The sequence below is a fragment of the Oreochromis niloticus genome, linkage group LG8 (genome assembly GCF_001858045.2).
Source record: "Oreochromis niloticus isolate F11D_XX linkage group LG8, O_niloticus_UMD_NMBU, whole genome shotgun sequence".
Taxonomy (NCBI): domain Eukaryota; kingdom Metazoa; phylum Chordata; class Actinopteri; order Cichliformes; family Cichlidae; genus Oreochromis; species Oreochromis niloticus.
The window spans coordinates 8,041,622-8,057,222 of record NC_031973.2 but is presented as its reverse complement, the minus strand read 5'-3'; the positions used below and the strand labels follow the sequence as shown (position 1 = coordinate 8,057,222).

The 15,601-nt window shown below is 40.3% G+C and overlaps 1 protein-coding gene across 6 annotated transcripts in view; it reads left to right on the top strand.

The window, feature by feature from the left end:
* sdk2b (sidekick cell adhesion molecule 2b) overlaps positions 1 to 15,601 on the top strand; it is a 262,786-nt gene extending 247,185 nt beyond the window's left edge. For 3 of the 6 annotated variants that reach the window (XM_013276448.3, XM_013276446.3, XM_025909788.1), the window contains exons 43-46: positions 1,923 to 2,082; positions 7,688 to 7,817; positions 12,805 to 12,861; positions 13,397 to 15,601. In XM_013276448.3, the coding sequence (XP_013131902.1) occupies positions 1,923 to 2,082; positions 7,688 to 7,817; positions 12,805 to 12,861; positions 13,397 to 13,819 (770 nt within the window). In that variant the 3' untranslated portion in view covers positions 13,820 to 15,601. The remainder of the gene's footprint in view (positions 1 to 1,922; positions 2,083 to 7,687; positions 7,818 to 12,804; positions 12,862 to 13,396) is intronic. The other 3 variants (XM_013276447.3, XM_005458186.4, XM_013276449.3) reach the window with 3 other exon arrangements.

Sequence of the window (15,601 nt, the reverse complement as noted above, 5' to 3'; positions counted from 1 at the left end):
TTCTTTGTATACAGAAATAACAATAACGCTGCGGCTAGCCTAAATTTATAGTATTGGTAAATAACAAAATCTTTTTTTATGCGTTTTTAACAGTTAAACCGTCATTATCTGCAAGGTCTTTAATTGAAATGATATTTAATTTAATGCGAAAATATAATTATTGTTGTTATCCATGAATTTTCAAATGTACTGTTTTACAACAGAGCTGAAAAAACAGTAAAGCACATTCTTCATTTTTGATTCAGATGCCAAATTGCATTTTCTTTTTACTTGCATTCCTGAACAGAAAAAAAAAATCATTTTGGTGTTTGAATCTTATGCTTGATTCATTTCTGACTTATTGGAGCGGTGCGGAGCGCCAGCTCAAGTTTAGGTATAAAAACATAAAATTTTCGACAGATGTCTAAAATATTTATGTTTCTCTGTTTCTATGATAGGTGGTTTAATAAATATGTTAAGCCCTGTCTATGTAATTTATACTGAATTTGTGTTGCTATATTCTAAGGGAATTTCCACTGACATGCCCTGCAAACCTGCCGAATTTCTCATTTTCATTCACATGTTTTTTGGACACTTGGAAATCTACATCGCTTGACTTGATGCTTGTTAGGAAATAGTCTTATTCACTTTACTGTTGAGGATTAGTTATGAAAGTATGTGAGTCTGAAAATGGTTGGAATAGCTAACAAAGACTGGAAACAGGGAATCAGCTAGCTGTATGAGGGGAAAACACAATCCACCAACCAGCACTTCTGAACCTCACTAATTAACATCCCAAGCTAGCTAATCCCTTAGGTATCTAAGTTAATCAGCTCCTGGCTCCAGTTACATATTTTGTTTTATTGATCTTTTCTTCTTACGCTTGGCTAGAAAGTGAAGAAGTTTATTTTCCAAAATTGTGAGTTATTGCTGTAAGTCATAAATATGAATACCACTACAGTGGGGGAAATAATTATTTGATCCTTGCTGAATTTGTAAGTTTTCTCACTTACAAAGAAATGGACAATCTCTATGTCTTTGTTTGATTTTAATGGAGTGACAAAGAATATCAACCAAAAACCCATAAAAAAACCCTATCATAAAAATAATACATTAATTTACATGTATGCATGAAATCAGTTTTTGGTTATCAAGGAAAACACGACTTGGTGGAGAAACCCTTGTTGGCAAGCAGTAAGTAAGATGTTTTTTGAAGATGGTCACCGGGCTTGAACATGTTTCAGGAGGGACCCTGGCCTACTTCGCTATACTCAAACTCTCTAAATCCCGTAGTTTTCTTGGCTGCTACTTGGCTTCAGTAACAGATTTTCAAGAGGATTGAGATCTGGAGACTGTCTAGGCCACTCCATGGCCTTAACGTACTTCTCCTTTGGCCACTGATCTGTTCCTGTGTTTGTTCTTGGCCATGGTGGTGGAGAGGTTGGAATGGAAGAAAATAATTCTCTGGACAGGCGTGCTTTACACACATAACAAGTTGAGATCAGTATCTATAATTGATTGATTGATTGTAATCTGTGTGCCACATGAGCACACTGGCAGTCTGTCCCCTAGGGATCACATACTTAATTCACTCAATCACAAATCAGTTTATAACTGTTATGTTCTGGCTGATATTCTGTTTCTCGCTAAAATTAGAGACTGTTCATTTCTTTGTAAGTGAACAAACTTACAAATTCAGTAGGGAATCAAATAATAGCTTCCCCCGCTGTATTTACTTCAACAATGTGAACCTTTAAAACAAACACAATGACATCTGAAGGCATGACTGATGAAGTAAAAGCCTATGTGATAAAAAGTGTACACAGCTTGGTGAGTAAATGTTACTTCAGTATTGAGAATTTAAAGAAAAAAAAAAGATCAAGTAGTTCCATCAGTTTTCCCAGACACTAACCTGCCTGTCCATCTGGCCTGTGGTCACACAGTGTCTCTGTACGTGTGTCCAGGTAACAACTCCAACTGTAACGCTCTCACCCACGGAGATATGGTCAGCCTGGACGAAGGACGTTTCCCAGCTCTGGAACTTAACAATCGACGGCTGTCTGTAAAAAACTCTTTCTGCAGGAAGAACGGCGTCTACACCAGGTGAGTGAGCAACACATTTCCAAGAAAATTCATGTTCCCATAATATTTAAAAGAAAAGCTTAATTTAATGTCCAAATGAAACAGCCATACGGTAAAAATAATTGGGTAATCTGTGGAAGCTATACCTCATGCCTGAAAACACTTTCAGCTCTGTTGAAAAAAAAATAAAAATACTCTTGACAACTCAAATGCACTCCTTCCGCTATCTAAAAGCAGCATATAAAGAGACTCACTGCAGTCTCTCTTAATGAGCTTCTGTATTTCTGTGAATTCCCAGCAACGCTGGTCTTGAGGCCATGGCCTTGTTTTAAAACCAATCACTGTGACTGACACCTGTGCTGAGAATACTTCACGAACTAAGTCATAAGTCCAGGTTTAGATGTGACTGCACACTTTCTGTTAGCTCATTAGAACCTGTTTATTCTGCATATAAGATGTGGATTTATAGACAGCTGCTTTCATGTTGTTTTTGGACAGACTGTTAGTTATGTCATGTGGATATTACTATCCTTTGAGTGAAAAGAATGCAAATGAGACAAATGCATTCTGTTGTCCCCCTGAAATCAATTAACTGAGTGTTTCCATATAAGTAACAGTAAGCTGGAGAAATATGTTTGGTTGTGTCTCTCTATGAGTATATGTGTGTGTGTGTAACCTTGAGGACAGATCAAAGCAGGCACAGGTCTTTGAGATGCTTCCAGGCAGCTTCCTACTACTATGTCTCTGACTTGAAGGGGGAGGCTCAGAGGGAAAGAATGCACAGATGTACAGTCAGCACTCTTTGAACTCAGCCCATAGCGAAGGAAACCAAATCCCAACACCTGAGTCTCCGATTATAGATTAATGCCACATCTTGATCTCTGGTCTCTGAATACCAAAGACAGGATGAAGTCCTTTGCGTTATACCAGGATCAGAAATCAAACACGTTCCTAATCCTGCTGTATTCATTTTAATTCAGAACTGTGTCAGACAGCAAATGCCATTTGCAGCTGATCCTCACAGAGATTTTCTCTATGTGGAGATTATTTGTTCAGAGTTTAATACAACAGCCAATATGTGTGGTGGAGAATCACAATTCACAGGGATTTCAGTACCGTTGGACACCGATGACTTAATCTGCCCCTGCTTAAACTTTAAGTGTACCCTTTTCCTGTAAGGAGATCAAAATAGATAAACACATCAATCTGGTAAAATATAAAGAATTTAGATAAAGTGTGGTCTCATGAACATATATATATGACAGTAGTAATGAGTGCACACTAATAGCACATAAACGGCATGCTATCAAACCAAAGAACTCTAAATGTGTCTCAGGTTTCGCATTCAAATTCTTCTATGATCAAGAGGGAAGGATTAACAGTGCAATCCCTTCTTGGCTTTGTAGTAGCGTCTTTTTGTTTTTTGAAACCAACTTTGACACTGGTTGCGGGTTTAAAGAGGTCTCGGCAAAGTAATTCAGTGTAGATTAACATGGTTTTAAACACTCTTGAGTGACAAAGCTTCCGAACACTTCAGACATGTTAATGAGTCCCTTCAGGCGATTGTAGCAAGAAGAGAGCCTGGTAATGAGTAAAGACCAGGGGGCAGATTTGATTTCACCCTCTGGTTCTCATTCCTTACCTGACGTGCTGCTGACTGAATTTTGCTGTGAGAGGATTAAGTGGACCCTTCTCCGTCCAAATGAGAGAGCTGATAAATAATTTACGCCTCATTCAACAGTGTACGCGAGTCAAGGAGAAGGGGGTGAAAGTGGGCTGAGATTCCTCAGTGTTTTAAAACGGGCAGTTTATCATAATATCCCAGTAGGCTCGCAATAGCTGTTCTTCACTTTGGCTCGATTCTTCGTTTCGCTGTGTTATGAGGGGGCTCGCTAAGAGGACTACAGAGGAATGCAAGTTGCTGAAGGTTACTTTGTGAAGTCCTTCTGGGAATAAGTGCAGATAAAAATTCAGAGCTGTGATTATGACTTTGTTGAGATGATTTCTGAGTTGGAAAAATTATACTCTGGGGGAAATTTCCTCTGTCATTAACTTAAAAATCTACTAACATTTACACTGATGCAAAGCGTTGTTGTAAAACAGATCACTAAAGGATGCTGGAGAATTGGGAAAAAGATAGCTTGTAAATCCTGTTAGTTGTCATGGTAATTAATTTGTTAATTATCTATTTTGCTATAATGAGAGTAGTGAACAATCACCAGAAAGTGACATTTTCTTTCTATTTATTGCCAATAATAATTTATTTTATTGCATTATTTATATTTCTATAATGGTGATCCTCAGTTTATCTTTTTATATAAGATGGAGTTATATAAAAGAACACATACATAGAAAACACAACAACATACTACGAGGGGTTGTAGAAGTAGGTCGATTGCATTTACATTAATTGGTAAAAACAGCAGACATGCTGTGTACAGATGTAGCGACCCTCCTCCAAGGGCGCTCCTCCAATACTCAAATGTATATAAATGAATATATAAATGTGCATAGAAAAAAAGAAGAAGAAGAAAATAAATATTCAATATGGCAGCCCTGGCAGAGTCCAACTCCCACCAGGTGTTGCTGCAGTTGCACAAGGACTGGATGACCTGTACAACTGCACCAGTGGGTCAGTCGCCCCACTGAATCCTGAAGCACCTCCTACAGGATGTCCCAAGAGACATGGTCAAATCCCTTCTCCAGGTCCAGAAACCACATGCAAACTGTTTGGGCAAACTCCCCCTCAAATTACCTCAAGAGGGTAAATATCAAGAGGATAAATAACTGATCCAATTCCTTTAGCCAGATTCACAAACTTGGGATCAAACTGCAGGGACCTCTGCCCCTTACTGCTGCCTGATCCACAATCTTAAGAAACTAATTGAAACTCAAGGGAAAAACAAGCGCGAAAGAGTACATTTTCACTTGGGATTTGAAGACTGTTCGTGAGGTAGATGATGTAAACTTAGGAGGGAGACGATTCCAGAGTTTCGGAACTGTGACTGGTTTGATCTTTGAGTCAAATTTAAGAAAGGAATAAAAGATGGCACCAGGATTGTTGTTTTATCTAAGATTTACAATAGTATGCCTGAGACTCAAGAGCTGAAGAGGTAATGTAAAGTGTGATTACCTGTTGATGAGTGGGATGGATCGCTAAAATTTCTAAATTTATTTTCATTAAATGTCAGGAAAGGAGACAGGTTTTAACCTTAGCTAGACAGGAAGGTGATGCCTGGTTTAGGAGGTAGGTATATGTGAGTATCATCATCATATACAGGCTAAGCAACTTTTGTTTTGTTTTGTTTTAAATATAGACCCGAGTGATAGCATTGAAAATAAAAACAAAATCGGGGCCAGAATGGAACCCTGAGGTATGTCAGAGGTGAAGGGGGCAATGTTAGAAGAGTCACTGCTCTGACAAAAAAACACCTTTGAATCAAATAAGACTTGAGCCAATTAAGGGTAATGTTCAATTCAATTTTATTTATGCAGCGCCAAGTCACAACAACAGTCCCCTCAAGGTGCTTTATATTGTAAGGTAGACCCTACAATAATACCTACAGAGATAACCCAACAATCCTATGAGCAAGCACTTTGGCGACAGTGGGAAGGAAAAACTCCCTTTTAACAGGAAGAAACCTCTGGCAGAACCAGGCTCAGGGAGGGACGGGGCCATCATCTGCGACCGGCAGATGGATGCCACGACCAATGTGAATAAAATGAAATAAAAAATACTGGAATACTGTGACTAAAATACTGAATACCACAAATACTGATACATTGCTCAAGACATGGTCCACCAAGCACTGAACCACTACAACCCTTTCTGTGAGTTGTGGACCCACAGTATGATGGGCTTTCGGGTTGTGCTGGGCCAGGCCCCAACAGATAAAAACCCATGGATGGGTGGATGGATAAAAATGCTCAAAACAGTCATGTATGAAAAGTATGTGGTAAATAATTTTAAGCATTTTTATTATTTTATTATAGTTTCCTTTTTAACACACATTGATTTGTTGTAACCCCATGAACTTGTCGACGCAGACACTTCTCTACATGGCCCCAGCTACATATGTCCTTTAAGCAGCATCCAAGCAAATTAGAAAATATAAAAACAACCACTCATCTGTAGCATCTAAATCCATCTGTGTATATGCAAGGGGATATAATCTAAGATTCTCAGTCATGTAGAAAGACCACACAAATTAGAAAAACTTGAGCTCATTGTATAGGAGCACTCCATTGTACATGTTTCAATTTTCTAAAGTTAAGTGAATTAACTTTAGTTTAACTCTCAGAGTGTAATTGAGTTAGAGCTTGCTTTGTGATTTCCCAGCGGAGTTTTCCATTTCGTCCACACTGCACTCAAAGTACCAGCCCTGTGAAAACTGCTGGAATTTACCCACAACATTTTTGAAATGCTCTCCAAATATATTTATATGGAAAATGCTTATGCAAATGCACTTTCAATGTGTGGAGCGGCTGTGTGTGCACTCCAGCAGCTCCACTGGCAGCGGCTGCCGGCCGACGCTGTGGCCTGGAAAGTCAACAGGAGTCAGTATGTCCAAGTAGTCTCCGCCAAACCAGCACCAATCAGCAGAAACAGATGGGTGTTTATTTAGGAGGACTAGGAACAGTGGAAAATGTGGAGGAGATTAGGAACCAAGAGCTTTTTTATTACTCTCATATTTACTGAAAACACCCCTGACAGAAGCGCACCATTTTAGGGAATGCGTTTTTCCAACTATTTCACGTTTTTCCCATTCTCTCTTTCTTTCAGTTTTCAGGTTCATTGAACACCTCCCTTTTGTTCCTATTCTCCCTTCCCCCTCACTTTAATGATCCTCCCTTTCCTCGGCCACCTCTCTTTAAGCTTCTATCTGAATTCCAAATGTGATAACCTAAGTATGCCCACTGACACATTAATCCATGCCATCATTTTGTGTAGCGTGCAATAACATTTACCCGAGCAAAGCCTGAGGCTGCAATTTGTTTGATGACCCCTTGAGTTCAGTTTATAATTTAGTCACAAGAGCCTAGTGGTTTGACATTCCACAGCCCACAGTGAGGACTGAATCAAGGAAATTATTCACTGCAGAAGAGACAGGCTGTAAGCAGCCATCTCATGAGTGTCCCATGATTCTCATCTAGTTGCCCTCCTACACACACAGAACGAGAGAACACATGTGAGCTTGACAGGAAGCCCTAACTGTAGTTTCTCAGACATTAGAGAGAACATCTAGAGTCACTGCATTTGCTTGTTTAGCAAAAATTGTATTGACTACAATTTCTCATTTTAATGGAACAAATCTATACAAAGAATAAGTAATAAAACAGTTAACCCAGGTTTTAATAGACAGGGAGTATTCTTTAAGTTTCTTTTTACCCTTTATTGGAATAGAGCAGCAGAGGGAGATGACATGAAAGCTGGAAGAAAACAGTCTTGTGGTCAATTTGAAACTGGGCCTCTCCATTAGCCTGCTCAACCCAGTGAGATTTACTGGCATTTAAAATACAACCTGATTTATTCAAAAAGGTCTTGTTTTTGAAAAGCCAGGTTTTTTTGTTAAGCTTGACAACCAATTTGAATCAAACTAATTGTGTGCATTTACTCTTTGATCAGGTCTCCTCCCAGGCCCAGCCCAGGCAGTCTTCACTACTCGGACGAGGACGTCAGCACCAAGTACAACGACCTGATCCCTGCAGAGAGCAGCAGCCTGACTGAAAAACCCTCGGAAATCTCAGACTCACAGGTGCAATAGCATTATGTTGTTTTATACTGCATCTTCCCTACTGTCTGCATTAAGTAGTATTTCAGTCCTGTTTGTACCTGTGTACGTGTACCCACCGTCATCTCCTCGAATTCCTCAGGAATTCAGCTTTGCATTGTCAGCTGTACTGTGCGTTTTTTGCCTGTTCATGCTGGTGTCCTTTCTGTGTCAGCCATCTCAATGTGTTTGGCCTGCAGAGGTCATAAGATACAGCTACAGTAATGCACATGGCGAGATGAGAGATTAATGACTCTGCTTACTGGTGGCAAAGCAGTTTTTAGACCAGGCAGTAACCTGTGGAGAATGTCACTCTACAAACATCCACCTGAGATCTAGGTCACTGCACTCAGCCACAGCACTCGTTATGTAAGGCAGCGAGAGGGGATGCACTCTGCAAAATTTATTTTCCAGCTAGCTACGTAGTGAAAATTGCCTCTCCAGACAGATAGTTTATCCAATTTTCCTTTTCAGCAAGTCAGATCAGAGTTAGTTAAATTGATCTCTATGGAAAAAAAGAGCACTGTATTGGTTCTTGATAGTTAAAACGCGATCATAATTTTGAGTCTGTTTGAAGTTTTAAAGTCTTCAGTGTGGACTGATAGATTATTAAAAACTGATGTCAGAATGTCTGACTTGTGGCCTTTGTGCTGAGCCAAACTGCTTTTACCCAGCGAGTGTGATCAATAAATTGTGCCCTTCTGTCTGTCTGTGTCTGTCTTTCTATTGATCAGTGTGTGCCATCTTGGCTTTTGTCTATTCTCATTCTCAGTTTTTTCCTTTACTCACCCTTACCCTTTTAACCAAATTAAATTTCTTCTGTCTGGTCTTATGTGCGTATACACTATGCTGTTTCTGTTTTCGTTTATATCACATCCTCTCTGTGGTTTTTGTGATTCATCTTGCAATCTGCAGTCTGGTTTGGAGCCTTGTAAGATAAAAGCATTAGTGGAAAGTAGTCTGGAATTCCCTTGCTATCAGGCTTCCTTCAGTTTTTTCTTTCATCTGGGAATTCTTTACTCTCTGCATTTTCCCAAATTATCTTGGAAAATCTTTCAGATAAATAAGTCTGTAGTGTGAATTCCAAAGCCAGAAATCTCTCCCCACTTCGCTTTATCGGAACCTAAGTCATGCTTCCAGATCAAATAGAAATCTCCCTACAATGAAGTGCTACAGACAGGACCTTTCACAGCACCATAACATCCCCTCAAATGAAGCATTTCAACATTTCAACGCCTGTCTGACATATCTACCATTCACACTTGTGTATTGTCAAGCATGGCCCTAATGCAGTTACTGCCCCCCTCGAAAGACGACACTTGTCTGCTGCCACTCTGCACATTCGAGGGGTCGACGTTGGCTTTGATGGAGTGAAATGCACAGAGCCTTTCTGTTAGCCCAAGGCTCCCCTGCCATGCTCCTGACAGACCACCATATCAGCACCAGTGGTGCTCAAAAAATCTAGGAATGTTCTTTGAAGTTTTATTGAGCGGATAACTCTTAGCTATCAGTATGACATTGTGCTGTCTGTCCTCCTTAATCCCCACGGCCTCCCCCAGCAGGTATAAGTTCACTATTGTACTCCTCGTGAAGAGGGGATTTGGAGAAAGCCAACATTGACTTGGCAAGGCAACAGGGTCACCATTACTGTTCTGCTCCCCTGCAGGTAGAGACCTATTGACTTTTTCCTTTAGAGTGTAGGTTTTCTCGCTTTCCAAGGTTGTCTCTGTGGCAATGTCTTTGTGTGTAATTTAAAGCCGAAACCAGTTAAAGACAAATGACCTCATCTCTGAGTCATATTATAGATTATGTTTACTCTGCAGAGTGGCATTCCATGGGAGAGAGATGAAAATGTCTGCTTTCTCTCGCATACTTTTTCTTTCAGACTTTGCCGCTCTCTTTCTCCACCCTAATACTTGCTGCCTCTGTGGTTTCTGCAACTTTTTTTGGCTGAGACTCAACCGAGAATATTATCTGTAATGTTTGGATTGTCACTAATGACAACACACCAATTTTGACCAGCCACGTTTAAAGTTTGATGTCATAACCCAGAATAAAGTTCAGTTGCGACCGCAAATAAATAAGAGTTGATATTAATAGCTTTTTGGCTTGTGTACAAAACAGAGGTTATTGGAAAGACGCAGACATTTATATTGGCTGGATGGGATGAAGCACATGTAAAACGAGCATTAAACTGACATACTTGCTTAAACTAGGCATCACTTTTAAAGGGAAAAATCTGAATAAATGCACATGCTTCCATTATGCATGTCATCTTTCTGGGGCAGCTCTAATGAACAATAAAATGTTAAAATACTCTGAATATAATTGTTCTGATTAAGCAATATGAAGTTCAGTAGCTAGAGAACTACTGAGGAAGCTTAGGCCTTGCCTTGATGGTGGCAGTATGCAACTTTGCTTTGATAAAGCTGGTATTTTAGTACTAGCAACAGCGTCCCATCTTCCCCTTTCCAATTTCCTGCACAGCTTTTGCTAAAAGCTCATAATGATATATGTGCTGTGAATGTGCAGGGATTTCAAGTCCCCTCCAGCCCCATATACACTGTCATTGTCTTTGTCTCAAAGGACCCCTGCTGTGTTCACTTCATCAATAAGAGTGACTTAGACAGCATCCCCTTTCTCCCCCTCCTTTTTGCAATAATCCATAACAAGAGGACAAAGGACCGACTGTTGGGGTATGCATCAATTTTGGGGGGATGGGGTTGGGACCTTGCTTACCAGAGAATTTATTTACAAAGTGCAATAATTAATTCAAAGCGCTTTTAACATGACTGTAAGTCTATGTCATTTCTGGAGCAACACATCCAGACAAAAAGGGGAATAATTCAGACGGTGGCAAACACAGAGATGACAGCAAGCTCATTTTCAGCAAGCCGATGTCAAATTTCAAATAGATTGTCTAAACACCTATATGGTTTGTTGATGATGACCAATTTATCTCCGAGAAACTGTAATTCTGACCCATGATTGATGCACATCTTTGTCATGTTTTTTTCTCAATTTTATTCCCTCCTCTCTTTTGTTGTTTTCCCTCTTCTTTGCTAGCAACTGTAAACAGGACCACAAGGCAACTTTATTATGCTGATGATGAAATAAAGTACTGTCGAGAGGTTTCGCTAGTTAATTGGATAGATGTCTTAATCTCTTTCACCGCCTAATTTAACATCAAAATGATGAAAAAATGCTTAATAATTGACACAGGCAGGCTGGTATGTGTCTGTCTTACACATATCCTTGCATAAATGAGATGGTTATTCCCTTGAGGCTGAGGTGCAATGCTGCATTTCATGCCTAAAGTCTGTTTCTGTCACAGCATTCAGCTCTAGTAATTAGCTTGTAATGAGTTGAAATAAGGAGCTGTATCAAGGGCTGCGCGGCCCCAGAGGCAAATTGTTAAGCATCTTTACTTTAGGTTACTCAATTGCATCCGTGTGTTATTTCTGTTAAATATTGGTGATAAACCAAAAGCAAAGGCAGACAGATTGGAGCGCTGTACTTGTAAGCAGAACAATTTAACAGTCAGAACATCTGTTGCACACACTCGAAAATTGTGTCGGAGCAGGCAGGAGGATGCAATTCCCTGTGTCAACACTTGGTCTACAGTCACGCTTTCCCATTGCCACACACAGCTAGAGTGGTTTTTCATCTCTCACTGCTGGGCTAATTCTTTTAGAGTGAAGTAATGCCACTTGAAGTGCCTCAGTGTGTCTTGCTGGTCCACTGTGAATGGATGTTTTTATTGTGTTGCTGTGCTGCTAAATAGACTGGTATGAATAGAATGCTTCTCAGACCTAAGTGTTTTAAAGGTTTACAACTGGGTGACAATATTGCAAACAAAAACACAAATACTGAGCCATCCCACACTCTGACTCTCCCTTATTGAGAGGAAAAACGATATAGAAGAAAGGGGGAAAGGGAGGTATGTTAAGGGGAACATGGCTTGTGCAGTATCTGCCTTTGATTAATTTGTGAGGAAAAAAAACAGGATACTTTCTTTTAAAGAGAATCAAAATGTAGGATCGTTTTTCCTATAATTCAGCACTCAAAAGTTTCTGTTTGGACTTTTATAAACTCTGCTGACATGGAGAAAACAAAAGCTTTTATGTAGGGGTTTGACATAGGCATGAACCAGCAGGCACAGAGAAATCTGAGACAACTGCCATATGTATGACATATGTGCTGTGCAATATCCAGTGAGAGATCTGTTCTTTGAGTGTGCGCCAACAGCAATGTTTCTGTACATGATTATGAAAGGCCCGAGAGAGCAAGAAATTTCTGAAACGCTCACGATTATCAGCACCCTCTCGGTGGTATACTTCTTTGAAGAGAACAGGCTTTTTTTATGCACTTATTGCATACTTATAAGAGCGTCTTTGGGAAATTATCCAGTGACATTTTTGGCACAGTCAACTGTGCATATGTTCATTGTGGCAAGGTGATTAATCAGACGCTGCCTGGCCGATTGGCAGTTTGCTTTCATGGCAATTAGATTACCATGAGCAGTCCCCGCTGAGCGTTCAGTGATCACGTTCCTTTTTGTTTGATGCATGGAATGTTTCTTGACATGAATACAATAGTGCTTCTAGCTCAACCTGCAGCAAGGTGGAAGGTCACTGGTGAGAATGCGCTGAGAACTATTATTTCTTTACACATAGCAAGAATGGAATTCAGACTGAGTTAAAATGTGAAGAAAAATAATTTTAACAATGCTTCAGTGCTCTCAATATACTCTTAAAGTTGATGGTAGTGTTGGAAAATGCACTGCACAATACAAAACGGTGTTTTTATTTCATCCTTTTACCTTTTCATACCATTCACACAGAATGGCACAAAGGCTGTATTTCTGCATTTATTTATACATATTGTGGCATTATCACCATCATGACTCGGCCATTTGAATCATTCTGTTATGGTGATGTACTGTAAAACCCATTGTTTTGTTCACCCATAGGAGGCGCTGGTGTTTTCATATGGAACAGGTGGCCTACATACACTTCCACTGCATTTGGTGAGGTTCCTGTGGCTGCCTGCTTTGAATGTTATATAGCCCTATAGGCGACTGGTTCCAATTGGTAGCCCCCATCCAATCCTTTCCCTCAGATTCCTCTTACATGTTAGGTTTTATATGCCACACTGTGTAACACAACACCGAGCCCTGTCTTGCTGACGTGGTGTGGTCAAGGTCTTAGATCCTGAACATATAGATCTGCTTATTGGTTAAAGTCCCGAAGACAAATTGACCTTTGCCATCTTGTGTTGACGGTTTTCTTGTGCACGTTTCAGTAGCAAGTCATCCTTCATGCTTTGACCATCTTTGACCATTTTGTCCGTCTGTACTTGTGCTGTGTTGTAAATGTAAGTGTTTGCATGTGTTTGCTTTTTAGACAGCTGTGGCTGTAAATTGATGCCTTAGAATAACACAATAACTTCATGTTCATTTTCATTCTAGCCTCAACATCTTTAACTGCTACACATGGAAACACTACACAGTCACACCATACTCACAACATAAACCGCTGTCTCTTCTTTGTTTGGCTTCTCAGGGCAGCGACAGTGAGTATGAGGTGGACCCTAACCGTCAGAAGACCCACTCCTTCGTCAACCACTACATAAGTGACCCTACCTACTACAACTCCTGGCGGCGCCAACAGAAAGGCATATCCCGGGCGCAGGCCTACAGCTACACAGAGTCAGAGTCAGGAGAGCCGGATCACTGCGCCCCACCACCGCTTCCCCCTCTACCTCCACTGCCACCCCAGCTGAGTTCACCCAGCCCTCAGCCTCAGCAGGCTCAGGGCCAGCCCCAGGGCCAAGGCAGCCTCTTTAGACCCAAAGGTAGCCGGACTCCCACCCCCTCCCAGCAGAGCTCCAACCCTCCGAGCCAGCACAGCACCTTGTACAGGCCCCCCAGCAGTCTAGCCCCTGGCTCACGGGCCCCTATTGCTGGCTTTTCCTCTTTTGTGTGAAGAATACTGAGGACATAGAAACTTCTGAAAATACCTACCCAACTTGTGTTGAAGAAGAACATAGCATTGCAGTCAGCCCAATCAAGTCACTCACTCTTTACTTTCATCATCAGTTTCTTTTCCATAACTTACATGTTATTTTTTTAGTGAGCTTGGATGCATCGAAACACCATGATACTTTTTGAGGTGTTTTTTTTTTTCTTTTTTTCTTTTTTTGTCTAATGTGTGGAAGTGTGCCAGTGTAAACTTTGGTTTCTCTCACCGGCTGATAAAAACAAAAAAAAGGTCTCTGCAACATCTATTCATTTTTATTTTGTTAGTTGAAATACTTGCATGGCTTTATCATTTATTTCCTTCTTTTTACTTTTTTAAACTCATTCAGTGGTAATATCTGATTCTGTACAAAGTCACTAGAATCTTTGAAAACACACACACAGACACACATATAAATATATATATACATATATATAAATATTCTATAGTAGACATGCCTAGAAGACAAAATGAAGTCAGTGCTGACTCTACTTTGATGAAGACTGATATGACAATATGATGGAGCCATATTGTGGAAGTTAAAGAACAATTATTTGTTTGGACTGGATGTAAAAACAAAAAACTGCCAGCGTAAAGGTGGAATTTATGCCAAATCGAAGACATTTAATGTGCTGGTTGTGAGAGTTTTTAAATGACATTGAAGAAGCAATCATGGATTTCAGTGGAAAAACTCTCTGGCCTATAACATACACATACATTAAAAAAAAAAAGTCAGACAGCATTTGGCCATAGTAGTAGGTCAAATGTCAGTGACTGCGGCGTGCCTGAAGGATCCTGCAGATATATGAAACAAGTGTATATCTGTTTAAGTGGAAGTGTTTAAGTCTGTTTTTTGTGAGTGTGTTACAGTGGATCGAAGATGCCTTGATAGAGAAACATGTATTTATGATCTCTGGCACCAATTGTGAATGGACTGTTGATGGTGCCCCGAGACTTTGGCATCGTGTTGCCTCATGTGGGCTGGGAATCAGTTTGCATACAAAACCCATATCTCATATTTCACTTTTCGCTGGCTCACATAAACACACATGAGTAACATTCTACTGAAATGCTTTGGAATCCAACTTAAGAGGCGAAGTCTCAAAACTGTCATCAGGAACTGTTACAAGTGAGCACAGCTGCTAGTTCTACGGTGTGATTTTGATAAGAGACCAAGAGGATTCCCACCACCCCCCCTGTTTTCTTCCCTGCTGAGATAACTCTTCGCTGTCACTGATCACTATCGCTGGGCAGCGCCGAGCCTGCACCAAGAGATGATGTCATTGAATTGCCTCACCTCTTTTCCTTTTATGTAAACAACCACTCTGTAATATTCAGGTGTGACTGTATTGTCCCAGATGCAATTACGTGTGTGCGTGCGTGCGTTTTGTGTGTGCGCGTGCATGTGTGTGTGCGTGCTCACTCTTCTTGTGTGTAAGCTTACAGATCATTCACTTTATGTCTGTTTATAAAGAGATTGTTCTGCAGCAAATGTAAACCTGCCCGGAGTAACGCCACAGAGGGCTGACGTGGTCCAGCCACCTGCCAGGCGCACTCATAACGCTATAGTGAAGACTCAGTGGTGTGTTCTTAGTTTTCATAGTTCAAAAAGCAGAAAAAAAATGTCATCTACTTTTTTTTATTATTTGTGGGGTGATTTCATTGTACGCAACAAAAGCTTATCATGCAGAATCTGAATGAATATATGATCACAGTACATTTCTGAAATAAATTATTTTTCAATGTTAA